General features: G+C 36.9%; 3 protein-coding genes across 3 annotated transcripts; 1 reads left to right on the top strand and 2 right to left on the bottom strand.

The window, feature by feature from the left end:
- Positions 1-4276: 4276 nt before the first annotated feature.
- On the top strand, positions 4277-7973 carry LOC136232839 (D-xylose-proton symporter-like 3, chloroplastic). Its single transcript, XM_066022278.1, has 14 exons — positions 4277-4741; positions 4843-4931; positions 5119-5197; positions 5309-5368; positions 5465-5531; positions 5608-5732; positions 5824-5925; positions 6009-6386; positions 6492-6539; positions 6638-6700; positions 6835-6915; positions 7005-7103; positions 7354-7491; positions 7579-7973. Exons 1-14 carry the CDS (start codon positions 4535-4537, stop codon positions 7711-7713), a joined length of 1671 nt encoding a protein of 556 aa, XP_065878350.1. The 5' UTR covers positions 4277-4534; the 3' UTR covers positions 7714-7973.
- Positions 7974-9175: 1202 nt separating this feature from the next.
- Positions 9176-11797, bottom strand: LOC136233645 (L-type lectin-domain containing receptor kinase SIT2). Its single transcript, XM_066023368.1, is given in 5 exon segments — positions 9176-9769; positions 9771-10126; positions 10128-10375; positions 10661-11056; positions 11767-11797. Coding segments are annotated over 5 exon segments (1293 nt in total). The 3' UTR covers positions 9176-9507.
- Positions 11798-11938: 141 nt separating this feature from the next.
- On the bottom strand, positions 11939-14090 carry LOC136233034 (L-type lectin-domain containing receptor kinase IV.2-like). The gene has a single exon (XM_066022564.1). The coding sequence runs from the start codon at positions 13987-13989 to the stop codon at positions 12022-12024; it is 1968 nt and encodes a 655-aa protein (XP_065878636.1). The 5' UTR covers positions 13990-14090; the 3' UTR covers positions 11939-12021.
- Between the last annotated feature and the right edge of the window lie 5536 nt (positions 14091-19626).

Raw genomic sequence — 19626 nt, 5'->3', positions numbered from 1 at the left:
GTATATCGAACTGATGTAAATGGGTGATTCTTTACTAAAGTGGCTTTTCCATAATATATGCTCAAAACGGTTTCCAAAACGAGAAAGAAAAGGTTTCAAATGAATTTTAAACTTAAAGAAGTATACGATTAGTCCGTTATCGCCTAACATGCTGAGTAGGAGGCCGGTGGTTCATAACCGGACGATGTCGGGGTGCCTAGTAGCCTTTTTCCGGAAAGGAGCTAGCCTTCTCGGCTCGTACCTAAGTTTCCCGAACCCACCCCGGTCTCCCGCAAGGGATCGGTGTTCATTTTCCCATTCGTGGGTGGCGACTCTTCCATATCTCCGAGCTCCGGTCCTGCCGAGCAGCTTGATTCCACGATTGGTTGCTTTCGGCGCCAATCACCGCTTACGTCGCCATGAGGTGTCCACCCCCCGGTCCGCCCGGGAGATTAGGCCGCGGCACCTCGTCTAACACCGCTCGATTTCTCTTATTGTGCTCTTTAAAGCACTCAATAGAATAAAATTCAGTTTCAAAACCCTGAAAGTCCAAACCGGAATTAAATCCTACAACCTAAGAAGCAAAACGGTAAACAAGAACGGATCGCAGAATAGCAAGTCGATGACCAAAAATAATGTGACGATATGGAAGTATAACACGAGACAATGATAATCAAAATACGAATGACACTGTTCAAAATTTATTATGCAATGTCTTCTTTTCACTCTAATGTTGAAAGCACCTAAATTTGTGCTGTAATTTGAATTGAAAATATCTTTCTTTCTTCTTGACATTTTTTTTCGATTTTTTTTTTATAATTCTTAAATTGAATTGAATAGGATATCAATTTTGGGAAGGGTTCTGTGAAGAATAATGGATTACAAACAAAACAAGGACACTACCATGTGTATTCATGAACCTTTTTTATTAGGTTGTAACCTACTTTCCAATTTGACAATTCGAAAGAAGAAGAAAAATAAAGAATAATAAAAAAAAACAGAATAAGAATAATCAAAGAAAACTACGGATAGAATAAACTTGAAGAGTTAGAGCTCGGTTCTGATACCAAACTGATGCGAACCCACGAGGAACGGTGCCTTGAAAACCCAACAACTAGATTTGATCCCCGAGAAAGCTAACGAATCAGGGTCGGATAGAAAAGAACCTTTGTAAAACGGAGTTGCAAAGACCCAATCCCAATCTTCAACAACCAAGAATAAAATCCGAATGATAAATTGAGACGGAAGAAAACCCCTGCAAAACGGAGTTGCAAACAATTCCTAGTCTAACTAATAAGGATTCGATTTCGAATTGTTCAATTGTAGTGCTCCAAAGAACACAAAGAGAAACCCTCACTTGAATCTCAAGAGAAGAAATTATCAAACTTTTATTGAAAAATTAACTGCCGCAAAATACAACCTAGAATAAAGTTTAAATACTTAAACTAATAAAATAAATCGAACTGATCATGTCCTTACAAGCCACCAATTACAATTAGAAGAATTAAGGACAAAAGAGTAAGTTTAGCTAATTAAAATAATTCTAAAAAAAAAACAAATGTTAAATGATGGCATAAGATGTAATTAAATATGCCAAATAAACAATGTTCCCGTGAATCCAAATTTGGTGCAAAAAGAAGCAGATGGCAAAGTCTACTAAATCGTGCCCACGTCAATTCCACGCCACTTTTGTTATAGAGAAACAGAAGCCAAAATCTGTTAAGCCATGCCCACGCCTTAGGAAAACTTCTGAAATTGTTATTAAATTCTTGAGAAGAAAGCCAATCAATCTTAAACATTCTCATGTGAATCTGAATGCTCCAATTGACCTCCGTATTCACATCCCATGCAACTTGAAAGAGATATGATGATTAATGGACCATTAATATCAGAAACTCCGTTTTTATCCGCGACGACCATCACTTGGACCATATATGTTTGAAGCTCCTCTTCAAACTGCTTGGCTCTTGCTCGGGTAATGGGTCCATCGGGAAGCTTTAATTGAGTGTTGTGAGATTCCAAGTTTGAACTCTGATTTCCATTCTCATCATTCCTATAAATTTCTTGACATTTTTAATTATTAGGCTGTCATTCAAGGGTAATATAGGTGACGGTAATAATAAATAAGCCGTCATCGAAATACGCATAAGATGACATCCTACTACTAGACTGATGTCATGTGAGGTTGATTCAAATGACAGAACACAACCGTCTTCTGAAGGACCATCAGACGGCAGCGAGTCCCGTGACAGTTTTATTTTCTTCCGAACGACGGTTTCAAACCGTCATCTGAAGGGCTTATCGGCGTACTCAAGAGCCCAATAATTAGGGTCGGTTAAAGAAAAACCGACGCTAATAAGTAACCATTGACCTTGGTCATTCACGAACCGACCCTAAAGACCTAAATTAGGGTCTTTAGCGTTGGTTAGTTAAGTGACCGAACCCAATACCTAACACCTAAACACTCTCTTCTTTCGTCTTTCTACTCCAGTTGTGCGATCATTAAACCTAACACCTAAACACTCTCTTCTTTCCTCTTCCTATAATTCGTGACGTTAACATATTTAGACTCATTACAACAACTCTTACCAAACTAGACGCTTTCAAAGTTAACTTGATGATGGCATCCGTTCCCCAAAGGCGAACCCGGAGCTAAAGGACGAGACCCGTGGAAAGCCAACCGAAGAACATGAGGGAAAGGGCGAACAGGGGAGCACGCGGGGCGTACCTGTTAGGACGCAGGGCGTGAAGAGTATAAATTCGGTAGGACAGCCTAACAAGTCACACACGCGGGGCGTGTCCTCCAAGGCACGGGGCGTGGAACCTGCCTTCGACGAGAATACGGTTCAAGAGGTAAAGAACGCGGGGCGTGCTGCTGGAGACGCCACGCGTGTGAATACCCAACGAGAGCCACCAGACCCAGAGACACAACCACGCTGGGCGTGAGAAGGGGACGCAGGGCGTACCTGGGCTGAGGAATACTTCCTCCCCAAGTTCTTCTTGTTAGGGACAATATCTGCCACCTCTTATTTACTGTTTTGCCACTCAACTAATTACCACTTTGCCATTTACATTATTTACTCTTTTATTTATCTTTATGTAATGTCTACTTTACCCCTATGGTTCCTTAGTTGTTGGAAACCCTAAGGGGGGCCTTTTAGTCTTTCTTTGTTATTTGGGAGGAGTATATAATCTCCTTATTTTGTAATGTTAGCAACTTTTTGATGAATATTATATTTTGAAGCCTCCATTGAAGCAAGGATTCAGTCCTTTGGGTTTATTCAACCTTCAAGTTAAGCTTGAGAAGTTTGTAATCTTTGTTGGTTTAAGATTAAAACCTTCAGATCGATTTAATCTACATCATAACTTTCCTGAAATACCCTTAGTATATATTTTATCACTTAACATATTTTATGCGGAACATAATTTGTGCGAAGACAACTAAAGAGCGATTTTGTGGGATTTTGGGGTTTTATTTTTCTAGTGATTTAAGACCTTATTGGGGTTAAAGATACGTTAAAACGTATTAGAAACTTATTAGAAACTTATTTGTGATGTATGTTTGAATGTTAGAAATCATCTTATTTCACTAGAAATATAATTTTGCAGTCATGAAAGCCTTCGTAGTTTTGTCATCTGTTTCACAGTTGTTTCAACTGTAATGTATTTTAAGCTTATTTTATTTCGCAGTACGAAGTAGTTTTGTTTTTATTTTTTCTCTTATACCTTTTTTCCGACATTTGCCATTAAATCACCGCAAAAATCTTGAGATTATCTAAAAAAACTATTAACTATAAGACGGATGTTGATTCCTATAAGACCTCGATCTAGGAAAGAGCAAATGTTTGAATCCCACTTATTGTTCCAGCCCCTCATCCATTAAACTTATAGAGTTTCACTTGAATCTCTCCTAAGAGGCCATTTGTGGCATAAAAGATGAAGAGCTATCTTTTTTCTAGGATAATGCACGAGAAGGTGGTAGTTACATAAAAAAAACGTAGCAAAAATCGCCTCAAAATCATTTCGCAGTTGTCTCTGTACAAATTATGTTTCGTAGAAAATATGTTAAGTAATAATATATATACTAATAGTATTTAGGAAATGTTAACTTTGAAAATATCTAACTTAATAAGAAGTGTTTTCACAGTTGAGCAGGATTTGTAATTTATCCGATTAATAATGATGAAACTTGAGTGAAATTCATGTATCTATCAAAATTAGTATATATGGAACTCGTACGAAACTCTATCAAAATTAGTAGGAATGAAACTTGAGTGAAAGTCGATCAAAATTAGTAGTGAAATGATTGTTTATATATGATTATTTTAGTTAGTAAATTGCAGAATTTGAAGATGCGTGTTAGTTTAATTTATTGAGAAAGGTTGTATCTTCAATTCATGGTTCAAAAATGATAAGGGTGGAGATTATTCATTCCGACATAAAAGAAACAAAGCATTTAAAAAAGTAAACGGGTGAATTGCAATGAACCACACAAACAAAATAGTACAATAGAAGAGGATAATGGAAGGCGGGAACACTTACAACTGATCAATCCATGGCTGTGATTGCCATCACTTGTGCTCCTTCTTTCAGAGTCTCTCAATCTCACCCTCTTCCATTTCAACGACTCAATTGCTCTCCTTTCTTCTGTACCCTCAATCACCCGAATGTGGTATCATCACCATCTTCTTCTCATTTCAGCCCCGTCTTTCCTTTGTCGTCAAAGCAGACATCCATCACCCGCCGTCATCTGAGATTCAATGTAATTCTCACCAAACCACACTTTTATTTTATTTTATTTTATTTCTTACTTTTAAGGCCAAATAAAGCTATTGTCTTGATTCTGGATTTTCTACTGGTTAGATTGAGTATTCTGCTGGAAAGGAAGCAGAGCCGCCAGTACCTGACACCACACAGCAGGAGGCCTTTGCTTGGTCTTCTGTGATCTTGCCGTGAGTTTTTATAATGATTGTTTTTTCTGCTACTTTTGCTGTTTGTTAGTTTTAAATTTGAATTGGGTGTGGGGATGGATGGTTGGTTTTAAATTAATTAGAAAATCTAATTAATGAATGTGATCTCCAATTTCCCATATTGTGGTTTATGCTTCTGAAACAAGTTTGCTCCGTGGGATCTTCTTAGGTTTCTCTTCCCAGCTTTGGGGGGATTGCTATTTGGATATGACATTGGTGCAACATCTGGTGCTACCTTATCATTGCAGGTGCTTCCATATTTTAGTGCTAATTTCAGCAAATCATTTGAGCTTACCTGCCATCAATAAATTTGATATATTTGTTAAATCTAATTTCTTTCTTCATGAATTTACTATTAGTCACCTGAGCTCAGTGGAACAACATGGTTTAACCTTTCATCAGTTCAGCTTGGCCTTGTGGTATGGTTCATATGTACTAGTGCCAACATTCTAACTTTTTCTCTGCTTTTACTTAATGCATCAGAATTTTCTTATGTTATTATGCCTTGGATGCAGGTTAGTGGATCTCTATATGGAGCTCTTTTTGGTTCTCTCCTTGTCTATCCAATTGCTGATTTTCTAGGTATTTGCAATTAGGATCACCATAATGCTTAAAACTCTGGAAGTTCTTACCTAATTGTTTGAATTTGTATATCAAGGAAGGAGACGGGAACTTATCATAGCAGCTTTTCTATATCTTTTCGGTGGTTCAGTCACTGCTTTTGCTCCAGATCTTGGTGTTCTTTTAGTCGGACGTCTTCTGTATGGTCTAGGCATTGGCTTGGTTATCTTCTTAAACTTAATATGGATTGTGTTTGGTGGAGTTCGTTGACATTATGCTTTCCATGACCTATTCTAATCTTCTCATGCGACAGGCTATGCATGGTGCTCCTCTCTATATTGCAGAAACTTGTCCTTCAAAGATTCGAGGAACTCTAATATCTCTAAAGGAACTCTTTATAGTTTTGGGAATTTTGGTACTTCAACTTTTAATTGATAATCTTATTCATCTTCTCCGGGAAAGTAGTTATGACACCCATTAATTTTTTTGGGAGGGCAGTTGGGGTATTTGGTAGGAAGCTTCCAAATTGATGCAGTTGGGGGATGGCGATACATGTATGGACTTAGTGTCCCTGTTGCTATACTTATGGGACTAGGCATGTGGAGTCTCCCACCCTCTCCACGTTGGTTGCTTCTCAGGGCAGTTCAAGGTAAAGGAGCTTTACAAGACTACAAAGAGAAAGCCATTTATGCCTTGAGCAAACTACGGGGCCGGCCTTCTGGTGATAAAGAATCTGAGAACCAGATAGAAGATGCCCTTGTTTCACTGAAGTCTACCTATTTAGAGGAGAAATCTGAAGGTAGCATCTTAGAGGTTTTTCAAGGAGCAAGTTTGAAAGCCTTCATTATTGGTGGAGGTTTGGTCCTTTTCCAGCAGGTTCTTCTTCCTTCCTTTCCACTCTATATGAGCTTCTTAAAGAGAGATAATGTTATAAACTATCATGTTTTTTAGCTGATTTTTTCTTCTTCCTGATTATGGCAGATAACTGGCCAACCAAGTGTTCTATATTATGCAGGCCCAATTCTTCAGGTACTTCATAATTTAAGCCAAGCCTTTTTGTTTGTGTAATGGATGTTTCCCATTACATTGCTTTACCCCAGCATAATTTGATTGTTATGTTACTGAAGAGTGCTGGCTTCTCTGCGGCTGCTGATGCCACCCGGGTTTCTGTTGTTATTGGTTTTTTCAAGGTATCTTTCCTATTTGAAAGTCCTTAAATTTTTTTATAGAGATTGCTCAGACTCTCTCTATCTCTCCTCCCCCTACCAAGTTTAATCCTATTGCTTATTGCTGTTTTGCTTTTTTGTCCATTGGTTCACTGCAGTTGGCTATGACATCCATAGCTGTCCTTAAAGTTGATGATCTTGGAAGAAGGCCTTTGCTGATTGGAGGTGTTTCTGGAATTGTATGTATTCCTTTTGCTCTCTTGAATATTCAATTATAATCCTTTTTTTAAGAGCTAAAGATGTGTTCTGCTTTTCCTGTATGTCACAGGCTCTTTCCTTATTTTTGCTTTCTGCTTATTACAAATTCCTTGGAGGCTTTCCTTTTGTTGCTGTTGCTGCTCTGCTTCTCTACGTTGGTTGTTATCAGGCAAGTGTATTGTCTTGTCCTGCATAACTATTCTTTTTTCTAATCAATTATGGGCTAATCATGTGTGTAATTCTTTTTATTCAAAAACACTAAAATGCATACTGGGCTAGCTGTAGGCATCATAAATGAGTTGCTGAAAAAATATAATATTTTCCCTTCTCCCCAAGTGCAACTGACTTTGGGTGAAAAGGTATCTCTTCTAACATTCATCGTCTAAATAGCAAGATCCGTTCTTTACATGAAATTTCAGATATCATTTGGGCCTATTAGCTGGCTCATGGTGTCAGAGATTTTCCCACTTCGTACTAGAGGAAAGGGAATAAGTCTTGCAGTTCTTACCAACTTTGGTTCCAATGCCATTGTTACCTTTGCATTCTATCCATTAAAGGTATTAGTTTTAGTCCAAACACTCCTTTTGAAATATATTTGGCCCCAATATTTTTTAATAGAATGGCATCATCTGTTCATTCTGCAGGAGTTTCTTGGAGCTGAAAACCTTTTCCTTCTTTTTGGAGCTATAGCTTTGTTGTCACTGTTGTTCACTATATTTGTTGTCCCAGAAACTAAGGGGCTGAGCTTGGAAGAAATTGAATCTAAAATCTTGAAGTGAAAGCTCAAAATTGGCAGAACTCTTTCTTTTGTCTTCAGTAGAGAAATTTATGGTTAGTCTGTCTGCATACCTTGGTCATTTAATGAAGATGATATCATTGCAACCTCAACAGAGCATGTGTGAATAATGTCAGGAAATTATGTATCCTGTGAGCTGGTTAGCAATTTTTTTCTGTGGTGTAGTTTGGATACTATGGATCCTTTGTAAGTCAATACATATTGGTCACAACAATATTATCTGGAGCTCCTTCTGTGTGTGTATGTCTGTCTTATGAGTAGAATAAAGTTAGGCAACTATAACATCTTGATCATGACAATGATGAATTTATATTGCTATCACATCTCTTTCGCATGGACAGAATAAATTGAAAGAAGAGAGGTAGGTCTATGGCTCTGAGATTATAAAAATCAAATTACTCTTTAGAGCTTATTTCTATATGGCAATGTTTGCTTTTCTGCTTGAGAAAATCATCCATTGGTATTTTCAACCAAGATTGATTGTCAGAAATTCGGTCCGTTTAAGTGTAGTGTTCAAAAGAACACTACAGTTTATTTTATTGTTTTAGAAAGCAGCTTCATCCAGCTTCCTCATGTCGTGGAGAAGCACATTATGACATGCCTGTCCAGGAACAAGGTGGATGTGAAGCGAGTTCAAGTGGAAGACATGAACTTCAGCAGATCCTGCTATTGGAGATGCAATGCCATTGAATCAGGAACTTTCTTGATTATCATCCCTATCCTTTAAAATTATGATCAGAGATATCAAGTTGGTGGGACTTGCATGATCTCTTAGGCTTACAGGCTGCAGAAAAAGCGACCAATGAGTGGGTGTGTATTCCCAAGTGGGCTTTTGACCACTCTCCATGACAAACTTACTCACTATATCTGGCCTGGTAGGTAATATGCTTATTATACACTTCCTGGATGTGAGAAAATTATGGATATTGATGTTTACTATTATAAGTTTTCTTGATGATGTATCCTAATCAATCATACATAATGTTATAAGTTTTCTTTGGGATGACCACTAATTTTTTCTTAATTGACAGTTTTATTATTTGATGCTGTCAATTGTTACCTTATATTTTCCTGAGGTTGGTTCTGCATTGTCTTTATAATTAGTTATACATTTGAAAGTTGCTATGCTTGTACCCTGTAAAATGGTCTGCCTTTTAGTATGTGTCAACTATCTAAGTAAACAGGGTACATGTCGGAATCTTCTTCACCTACAGAAGTAACATGCAAATAGATTACTCAAGCTGCTATATGAGGATACGCTGCATCTTGATTCTGACGACAGGTGTAATCAAGGTGAAACTAATATCTTCAGTTTGCCACTCAAACTTGTTGACTAAAAACTGTATGCTTATAAATTGATTGAGCTTTGCAAAACTTTCATTTTTTATGCTCAGATTCAACTTTATTGCGCTCTATATACTTGAGTTTGAATTAGTGCTGTTTTCATATATTGAGTGCAAAATGGCAAGTGTTTACATGTTAGGTACTCGTATTGCGTAATTCTAGAATCGACCAATTATGGACAATCTAAACGGTGATCCTGTGATTTTCGACATTCTTAAGCTTACAAAAGGACATTCTTTTTGTACACCAGAACTGTTCAATAGATGTGTTTTAGAAACTTAGGTAACAGGGACTGTGTACATTACATTTCTTCAAAAGATTCTTCCGCACTTCTCTCCATAATGATTTAGCTTGAAGTTTTTGCATGCTAGTGTGGTGATCTTTTTGAAAAGTTTGAGGATATATTGCACCCATTTTATGATATATTACTGATTCACCAACCGCTGGTGAGGATTGAGTCTACACTAGAGAAGGAACAGCCAGATCCATTCCCAACAGAGGAAGGAGATGACATTGCAAAATCAGGAGCTTCATTACTTGTCGTGAATGTAACAATTGCAGAACTTTCTACTGGTATTTCTGGCAAAGTTGCATCACCATCCAATTACTGCATCACTTGCTTCATACAAGGCGTCATAGTTGGTACAGAGTGAGAACAGAATACACCTAGTTTTAGGACCAATTCCATTTCCTCCCAAATTAGGATCACTGGCATCAAGAATAGCTCCTATTTTCCAGTGTTCAATGACCCAGTCCACCAAAATTAACTCTTCAGGAAGTCCTAGAAGGTTTATAGGCCTCCTTCCGCAAGCCATCTCGAGCAGAAAAGCCCCGAAAGAAAACATATCTGTGCAAGTGATTGCCTTTCTGTGTCTAGCAAGATCTGGAGCTACATAACCCACCTTCCTGACCACATGCGTGGTTTGTGGATTCGAACCGTGATTGCATAGTCTAGCAAGGCCAAAGTCTCCAAGTCTTCCATTTAAGTCGACATCTAATATAACGTTACTAGCTTTTAAATCTCTATGCAGAACTACTTGTTCTCACTCCTCAGTGGAGTTAAAGAAGGCCTCATGCTACTCCTTTGAGGATTCTAAATCTTTGGGACCATTTAAGAAGAGGTTTTTCGTTTGTAAATAGGAACTTGTCTAGACTTCCATTAGGCATGTAATCGTAGATCAAGAGGAGCTTTCCCTGTCGTCTGCAGTAGCCAAGAAGCTGAACTAAGTTCCTATGTCTCCGCCTTCCCATGCTGACAATCTCAGCCACAAATTCTTTCATTCCTTGTTTTGAATCATGTGTGTCGTTGAACCAATTGAACTAAAAGCTTAAGCTCATAGTTAAAGGTCCACTTCATATTTATATCTGACACAGCCCCAAGTGAATGCCCACTGGGCTTGAAGTGTGCACAACACATGCCCATATTACCATGTCCTACGATTTAATCAATAAATGGGGTTTCCAGGAATCGAACCCTTGACTACTTGGTCAAAGAGGCTCTGTTGATACCATGTTATGGAATCAATTGAATTGAAAGTTTAAGCTCATAGTTAAAGGTCCACTTCATATTAATATCTGACAATAACAAACTTTCTTCACTGCAACTTGAAGATTGGAAGAAGGGAGTACACCTTTATAAACCTTGCCGAAGCCTCCTGCTCCAAGAAGCTCTCTATCTTCGAAGCCTTTGGTGGCTTTGTAGAGAATCTTATAGGAGAATCTATGAGGACCGTATTCCCTTTCCCAATCTTCGTGTATTTCTTCATATTTCTTCTTCTTTATACTGTAAGTTCCTACACCTATTGTTATTAGTAAAGCTATTACTACTGCAATTATAATTATGAATATCACAAGTGCTGGTTTCTTTCCTTTCATATGCAGTGGAAGTGAAGGAAGTTTTGAAATATCAAGATTTTGTGCATTTCCTACTTTGAAGGTGTTGGTTACACAAATTAAGATTACAACATATGAGTTAGCAGAAGCTAGTAAAAAATCAAAAGTTCAACGACAAGGCAGAGTTTTGAGCATACCTGTAAGATTCCCTTAAACCCTCTATTTATAGGTTGTTGTGGCTCATGCTAGAGTTTCTATTTCCAAAGATTCATTAGTTGCCATAGGGTTGAGAGAGAAGACAGATTCAGCTTCATTCGAAGAGACCGGAAGTAACAGCGGTGGTGGCGAAAGAAGCCAAAATAGAAGGATTGCCTAGCTTGAGTGTTTGGAATAAATAATTCTGTCTTATCAATTCTTAAACATAGATACAAGTATATAAAAGAGGCTAAGTAGAGTCCTGGTAAAGTAAGGAGGATAAAAAGTGTTATCCAACTAAGAGAAGTATAATCACATAGATTAGAATTGAAATAATTTGAGTCCTAGAGAAACCGAACTATAGAAGTTCAGCTATTGCGGTAACAATTCTTTCTTGTGGCGGCCCATCCCAACGACTCACTATTTTAAGCGGATTGCTCTCTTTAGTAGCTTTTATTCCTCCCTCTCTCTACAATCATTAGAGTTGGCTCTAATTCATGCCAAAATACCAATAAATGAGTTGTGTTTACTTGGAACAAGTTTGATATTTTTTTTCCAGTAAACAACCTTTGTTAACTGAATTGAACCCTTTAATTCGTTGTGTTTACTTGGAACAAGTTTGATAATTTTGTCCAGTAAACAACCTTTGTTAACTGAATTTAACCCTTTAATTCGTTTTTCAGCCGGTTGTTCATGTCAGTTTAGTAAGATCTATACTTCCCTGATTTCCCTGTTAAGAACTAAGAATGTCAAACCAAAATAAAAAAGGTATTTGAAACACTAAAGAATTATAAAATCAAATATTACTATCATCATATATACAAGCAAAGGAACAAAGCAAAATTATGTGAAATAACACATATACACAAATTAAGATTACAACATATGAGTTAGCAGAAGCTAGTAAAAAAGCAAAAGTTCAACGACCGCAGCTGAGGATAGAATCGGTGATCGACAAGGCAGAGTAGTCAGTAATTGTAGTAAGTGACAAGTTATATTCAACTCTGTCTCTCACCAAATCAACACTTGGTATTTCTGGTAACACAGCTTTTCTATCTAGATATTGCACAACCTGCCTCATATTAGGCCTGCATGCCGGTGTACTCTGAGTACACAACAAACCTAATTTCAACACCAATTCCATTTCCTCCACCATAAATTTACCCTCCAATCTTGGGTCACTTATCTCAAGTATTGCACCTTTTTTCCAGCAATCAAGCACCCAGTCCACCAATATCATCTCCTGTGGTGTCCTTCCAGGCTCTACAGGCCTCCGTCCGCACGCCACTTCAAGCATCAATACACCAAAAGCAAACACATCACTGCTTGTTGTCACTCGTCCTGTTCTTGACACCTCTGGTGCTAAATATCCTACTGTTCCAACTACACAAGTTGTTTGAGGTATTGATCCGTGATCGTGGACTTTCGCTAGCCCGAAATCGCCTAATCTTGCATTAAGTTCTGCGTCCAGCATAACATTGCTTGCTTTCACATCTCTATGAAGAACAACTTGTTCCCATTCTTCATGAAGGTAAAGTAGAGCAGATGCAACTCCTTTCAGGATCTTAAATCGCCGAAACCAATTCATTTTTACCTCATTGTTGAATAGAAACTTGTCAAGACTTCCATTAGGCATGTAATCATATACTAAAAGAAGCTCTCCTTTTCTCCTGCAATAGCCTAACAGTTGAACTAAGTTTCTGTGCCTAAGCCTTCCCATACTCGCGATTTCTGCCACGAATTCCTTCATTCCTTGTTGTGATTCATGAGAGAATTTCTTGACTGCTATTTGTGTGTTAGAAGAAGGTATTACTCCTCTGTAAACCTTTCCAAACCCTCCAAATCCGAGCAACTCTTTTTCTTTGAATCCCTTGGTTGCTTTGTAAAGATCCTTGTAAGAAAATCTATGAGGACCGTATTCTGTTTCCCAATCTTCCCGCAACTCGTCAAATTTCTTTCTTCTGAATATATAGAAAGCTCCTGATACTAATAACAACACAACACTTGCTGTTATCAATGTGAACTTAATTGTGAAATCCGGTTTCTTTTCTGATTTTCTTGGAGATGAAACTGAAGGAAGATTTGAAATGTCAAGATTTTCTGCTGGACCACTTGTGTTGAAGCTCCATCCGAGGACATAATGGTGGCTTGCCATTGATCCTGTAGATGAAGAGAAACCAACATACATGGAATCCAAAAATACTGAAGAAAGATCTATCGTCGTCGAAAGAAGAGGCCTTTCGGGTTTCTTGCTAGTTAAAGGAGCTATTGTTACATTCAGAAACTTGTCTTGATCATCGTAATCTATCCAGGCCTGCATTGGTTTTCCACTTATGAGCTCTAAGCTCTTATTTTCCATCCCTGAAAAGTATTCTGCTGGAGCTGAAACTTTCGAAATCAAGCTATTTACATCAATCCCAACATGATTGTTATTGATGTCCTGAAAGCCAACAGTTTTGATTGTATCAAATTCGACGGCGAAAACATGATCCGCATCCAATCCATTGGTATTTTCATTGAAAATGCCAAGCCATTCTACTGCTAATGCCCCTGGAAAATTGAAAGAAGGAGCAATAACGAAGGCGAAGCCATGGCCACCAAGATTAGGCATCTCAGGAACAATTGCAAACACAAATGTTGTAGAAAATGAAGTGGATTTATTGAATTTGAAAGGAGTTGGGAAGAAAGCTCGGCCAATTTGTTGATATGAAATGTTTGTTAACTCTAATAGGCCTTTGCTGTCGATTTTCGCACTCTCACCGAGCTGCAGGCTAGTTTTATTGAATCCATGGTAGATGAAATGATTTACATCTTCGGCTAAGGCTATGTTTTCTATGAAAACACAAGCGTATAACACGAATTTCAGCAAGCTAAACACTGAAAACATTGAATTTGAGAGGCAACGGCTATTACTCAGAAAAATATTGTGGTATGATCAGTGTTTTGTGAAAGACATCTCCTTTTTTAGGCTGCAATATTCATGGTCAACTCCAAATACTTTTCAATGCTAACTAGTGCACTAGAAAACAATTACTATCTTTAAATTCAATCTTTCAGTTTAATAAATAAATCAATTATTATTCAAGCTATGATCTAATAAAGTTGACTTTTTCTCTCATAGAATAAAGTTGACTTTAATAAATAGGTAAAAATCATTTTGAAGCCCTTGATTTTGGTGTATTGAATTTATGATCTTTCATTTTAATATATTAAGCTTTTGATATTTTGTTTTTTATTGCCTTAAGTATTGATAACCAGAAACCATAAAACTCGGTTTAATAAAATGTTATTTATTTGATAGATGTTTGAAATTTGCATTTTTAACAGTTTAAAAATAAATTTTTTATACATATGATGTGATTATAGAGAAACGGGTAAAACTTTATTTGAAATTATAAAACATAGAATTTCAGACACCGATGAAGCGAATAACACTATGTTAATCGCTTTTTATGTTAATGTGACCAACAATAAAGACCAAAAGTTTAATGCATTGGAATAAAAGATAAGAGTTTAATGCACTACAATCTACAATCGGAACGATAAGGGTCTCAGGATGTTTTTTTTTTACCAATAATTCATTATCCTGACTAAAATGGGTACATGAAAGCTATTAATATATGAGTATGGTAGCAAAGTTGACCATAATGTAGGAAGAATAATGGCAGATTAGGAAATTAATAAAAAAGAATAGATGATTGAGAATATATTTTAGGAGATTCTATTCTACGTTGTTATATTGATATTGATCCAATTAAATATGTTATTGCAAAGATGATAACTTTTCAAAGACTATATTTGATAATTTCCTTGCACATGTCACCAAATGTAAGCTCTTGAAGTCTTGTCTTATTGTTTTAATATTTGACATGCTTGTTATCTCTTCTTCTACCTACCACATTTTTTTTTCTATAGCAGCTTAGTTAATTATAGTCAAATAAATTTTAGCTTGAATTCCAAGAAATTAATAGAGTTTGAGTTTTCGAAATCCATTTAGATTTTAGAAAATAGGAAAAAAATATCTTCAACTCCCTCATCTTTTAGATTTTTTATTGATTAAATCCCTCATTTTTCAATTTGACAGATACACATTAAGTTAATTAGCTGTGAATATCTACTTTCAAATTAGAAAAAAAAAATTAAATGTTAGATGAAATGAATAATATTTTACTAATTGATTTATATACGTAGCTGATTTTATTAGTAAATTGTAATTGATTAAATCCTCCAATGTATTAAATTGACAGATCACTTTCAGCGTAACTCAAAATGTTATTTTCCAAAAACAAATAATGATAAATATGATATAATAACAGCAAGTGGTTATAGCACCTTGGATAAGCTTGATATTCACAATGTTATCAGCAGGAATTAAAAAAACAAATTAGTTAGATAAAAGAAGCTGAATAATTAGAGAGAGATGATAATTAATAAATAAATAAATAAACATTGAGGCATGAAGTAGAACAGAATGATCGCATATGTAGGCAAAGGATGAGCTGTATAAACTAGTGACTCACCTTATAATTATCGTGTTCGAGTCGTATTCATGTCGTGTCATTTCGGGTAAGAGTAAACATGGTTACTTAGGAAGAGCAGTTGGGAACAACCTTGCTTTACAGTTATAGAACTTTTTTACTGAAACGTGGAACTTTCTTGCTGGGTAGCTTCCTGTATATTTTTTACATGCATGACATCATCACTATCCTCATTGCGGTCCAAGCCCAAAATGTGATAAGGGCCCAAACGCATCCAAGATGGCCACAGCCTCACTTCAACAGGTCTAAAATGATCAATGCGGTCCAAGCCCAATGAACGGCGGCCCATCATGACCCACAAGGTTCTAACCTCAACGCTTCAAAGGATATTCTAGAATTCTATGAGACAAAGGATTCCTCTCAGGGGAATACTAGCTCCATAAGGATTTCCAAAGAAGATGGCAACCTTAAACCTAATCAAACACTATAAATACACATGTATTGGCACAATGTTCGGTACGTTAACTACTATCTCTAAACTAGTCCATGCCCTTCCATTCGGTCCTAAATCAGAAACTGACTTACCCATCAGAACGAGTTTACTGGACTATGGCCCCGTCTGACCTGCATACTGTTTTGTAGGCTCAAACAGGATGTCGGATCAACATTACAGTTTGGACACATAACCAAGATCAGGTAATAAGTTATCACACATTATCTGAAAATAATAATATAAAAAGATTAGTATAGAAAACCATGTATATTTGTAACATATGTTCTTAAAATGTGTTAACATCAATATTTCAAAAATAATATCACTGAAATAACTCAAACAAATAAAATATAATGTTTAAAAGTAATATAATTTACCAAAACCTATGAAATAATATCTTTGAATTGTGAAATAGTGTCACGAAAACAAGTAGAGAACGCAATAAACAAAAATATTTGAAAATCATAAACATAGTTTACCAACAACCATGCAACAATGTTAAAAGTGAATTATAATAAAGCAAATAATAGTAATAATAATAATAATAATAATAATAAAAAGTTATTTTTTGTTTCAATCAACGCAATGCGGTGACCATGCGGTTCATATATGGAAAAAACATCCAGGGAGCTAAAAAATGCATAAAAGGATTAATCGAGGAAAATAGGAATGAATTCTCGATTTCGAGCATCTAGACGATCCATGTGGCCTTTTCTCAAACAGTGTCAGGTACTGATATGGTAGTTATCAGAGCCGCTGTTTCAGAGCAAAAAATTAATCCTTCATCATTCCTCCACCATCTTTAACTCCTTATACTCTTGTGGCAAGTACTTTTGTCCCTCCTACTAGGGAGACCGATGAACAGCTTATCAACAAAATTATGGGTTCCCAATCTCAGAAGACTCAAGTGCTTTTTCAAGCATCCTAAAGAATGACCTCGTGTTGCGGTGGAACGGAGAACATTGGTTCTACCATTAGAATTGGAGCTAGGTCTGAACATTTCTACCGGATCCCAAAAGGACAGTGAGTGTCATCTGGAATTCCCAGCATGAATAGAAGAATGTTCACTACTCCAGGAACATAATTTTTCTTACCTTTATCCATATGCCATGTTCTCCTCGGAGCCATAGCAAGAAGTGTATCTTAGGTTGGTCCATTTACGATGGTGACGACTGTTGGGCTTGGCCCAATTTTAATTTGTGAAAAGAGCCCATACACTTATTTTTTAAGATGGAAAGTATCCCACATTGTTTTCAAAACACTTAGTGGAGATACTTATTAAGGAGGTCCTCACATGCTTGGGGTGTGCCCCAAAGGATACCCACTTTTGTGAAAGGGTGAGGACCTACCTCCTTGGTTGACCATCACACACGCACGCGCGCTCCGCCGCCGTCCGTCCGACCTATTATTATTTTATTAAATTCGTTCTTTATTTTTTATTAATTTAATTGCCTCTGATTTAGTCTTTGTGAACGTTATGAATAATGTCTATTATATTTTGAACGTGTCTTCTCCAAAACCCAGTCTTTCTCCACCTTCTTGTTTTTCCTCCCACCTTCTTCTCATGTAAATCAGAGCTCAACAGCTCTATTTTCTATATAAATTAATAGGTGGTATGAGACTGCCATTCGACACACAATTAATTTCATTCATTATGTACTTTTCGAAACTGAGCAAAAAAATTGAGATTGTAGACAGAAACGATTTTTGTATGGTGCAATACAAAATCGTATTTACAGAGGGCTGTTTTATCCTGGAGGCGATCAGAGTTCATACTGTTTGCAATTTTTCGGCAGTTTCGCGAACGTCTTAAAGAAAGCGACATTGTCCGCGACTCTGCCCATTTATTTTTGTTCGGTCTGTTCCTGTTTTCTGAGTTCCAGTTCCAACAATTTTAAGACGATTCAATTACTGCTGATGGCTACCGAATAATCAAATGGTATTGTTGAAATCAACAAACCATTCCGGTTTGAAGGAGCTCACTTCCGAAGGTGGAGACAGAAGATGCTTTTCTACCTCACAACGAAAAAAGTTTCTTCTGTTCTGACTTCGGAGAAGCCTGTTGTTCCTGAAGATGGTGATGAGGCAAATATTCGTGCTAATGTTCGTGCTGCTGAAAAATGGACATAAACTGACTTTCTGTGCAAAAACTACATCCTCAATGGGATGACAGATGACTTGTATGACTACTACACTGCTGAAGAAAAAACTGCCAAAGAAATTTGGGAAGCTCTGCAGAGGAAGTATGACACTGGGGAGGCTGGATCGAAAAAATATGATGTCAGCCGCTACCTCAAATTCCAGATGACTGATGACAAATCAAATGAGTTTCAATCCCATGAATTGCAAAAAAATAGCACATGAAATTATTTCAGAAGGAATGCCTCTAAATGACCAATTTCAAATTGCTGTAATTATTGACAAATTGCCTCCTTCGTGGAAAGATTTAAAAAATGTTTTGAGGCACAAAACAAAAGAATTTTCGATGGAAAGTCTAATTACACGCCTCCGAATTGAGGAGGAAGCTCGAAAACAAGATTTAAAAGAAGAAGTGCTTATTGTTTCTAATAACACTAAAAGGTCCACTGCGGTTCTGAAACCCACTCAAAAGAATTTTAAGAATCAGAACCGCAAACCAATCCAAAACCACAACACCCGAGTTAATTTGAATTGGAACCTTCAAAGGAACCAAAATAGGTGATGCGCCTTCGGTGAAGAAGACTCACTAAGGGATAAGTGTACCCCGTCATTATCAAGTAATAAATCTGGAAAGTCCAGGTATCGAATCCACAGGACTTATTTACCACAAGTATTGAATTACTTGGTCTCAGGTGTTATCTAGGCTTTGTGGGTTTTGAATTTGTTTGTTTAAGTTAATCTACTCCTAGGTTGAATTACGCTACTCCTAGCTAAGTTATACTAGTTCTAACTAAGTTATTCTATGCCTAATTAAGTTAAACTACTCCTAATTGATCTTTCACTAATGCAATTACCCGAAGGAACATGGTATGAACGATAATAATGAAGTTAGGTTATTAGGTCTATTGATTAAAAACCTAATCTAAGTCACTTGTATTCAACGCGATTAACCCTACTTACCCTCCTGAAGTTCCTAGTGCGTGATTCCCTTGTAAGGCCGAAACTAGGTCTAAGGCTCAGCAATTTGGGCTTAATCAACTAAGAGGTCGTCAATCTCCTAGGCTCTGATTAGGTCAGATTCAGCTCACAATATGTGCCTACTCGATTTTGGGGCTTTTGAATGAGTTAAACCAATTGAATAAAGTGTAAGACAAAGATTAAACAAATAAACATAGAACAAAATAATAGCTAAAATATTATTAAAGATGAAGAATAATGTCACAGGATACAATTAGCTTAGGATTCATAGATTGTATCAAAGAGTACAAACAAAGTAAGGTAAAAGGAGATACGAAAATCCCTATCAAGGAACCTGTCTACTCTACAATCGGCTTCCTAGGTCTTAAGGACGGACCTTGAATATTCCTCAAGAACAGCTTTGAAGGAGCTTCAATGGAGGTCGAAGAAGATGGAG

Source organism: Euphorbia lathyris, chromosome 6 (assembly GCF_963576675.1).
Source record: "Euphorbia lathyris chromosome 6, ddEupLath1.1, whole genome shotgun sequence".
Classification (NCBI taxonomy): Eukaryota; Viridiplantae; Streptophyta; class Magnoliopsida; order Malpighiales; family Euphorbiaceae; genus Euphorbia; species Euphorbia lathyris.
The sequence above is the reverse complement of the archived record's forward strand: the minus strand, read 5'-3'. Positions and strand labels throughout refer to the sequence as shown.

What these genes read in the sequence shown, in the direction of transcription:
- LOC136232839 (XM_066022278.1), top strand. Translation starts at nt 4,535, where the DNA reads ATGGCTGTGATTGCCATCACTTGTGCTCCTTCTTTCAGAGTCTCTCAA. An exon ending in GTGCTACCTTATCATTGCAG is followed by an intron (nt 5,198 to 5,308) that starts GTGCTTCCATAT and finishes ATTTACTATTAG; the next exon opens with TCACCTGAGCTCAGTGGAAC. An exon ending in TCTACGTTGGTTGTTATCAG is followed by an intron (nt 7,104 to 7,353) that starts GCAAGTGTATTG and finishes ATGAAATTTCAG; the next exon opens with ATATCATTTGGGCCTATTAG.
- LOC136233034 (XM_066022564.1), bottom strand. Translation starts at nt 13,989, where the DNA reads ATGTTTTCAGTGTTTAGCTTGCTGAAATTCGTGTTATACGCTTGTGTT.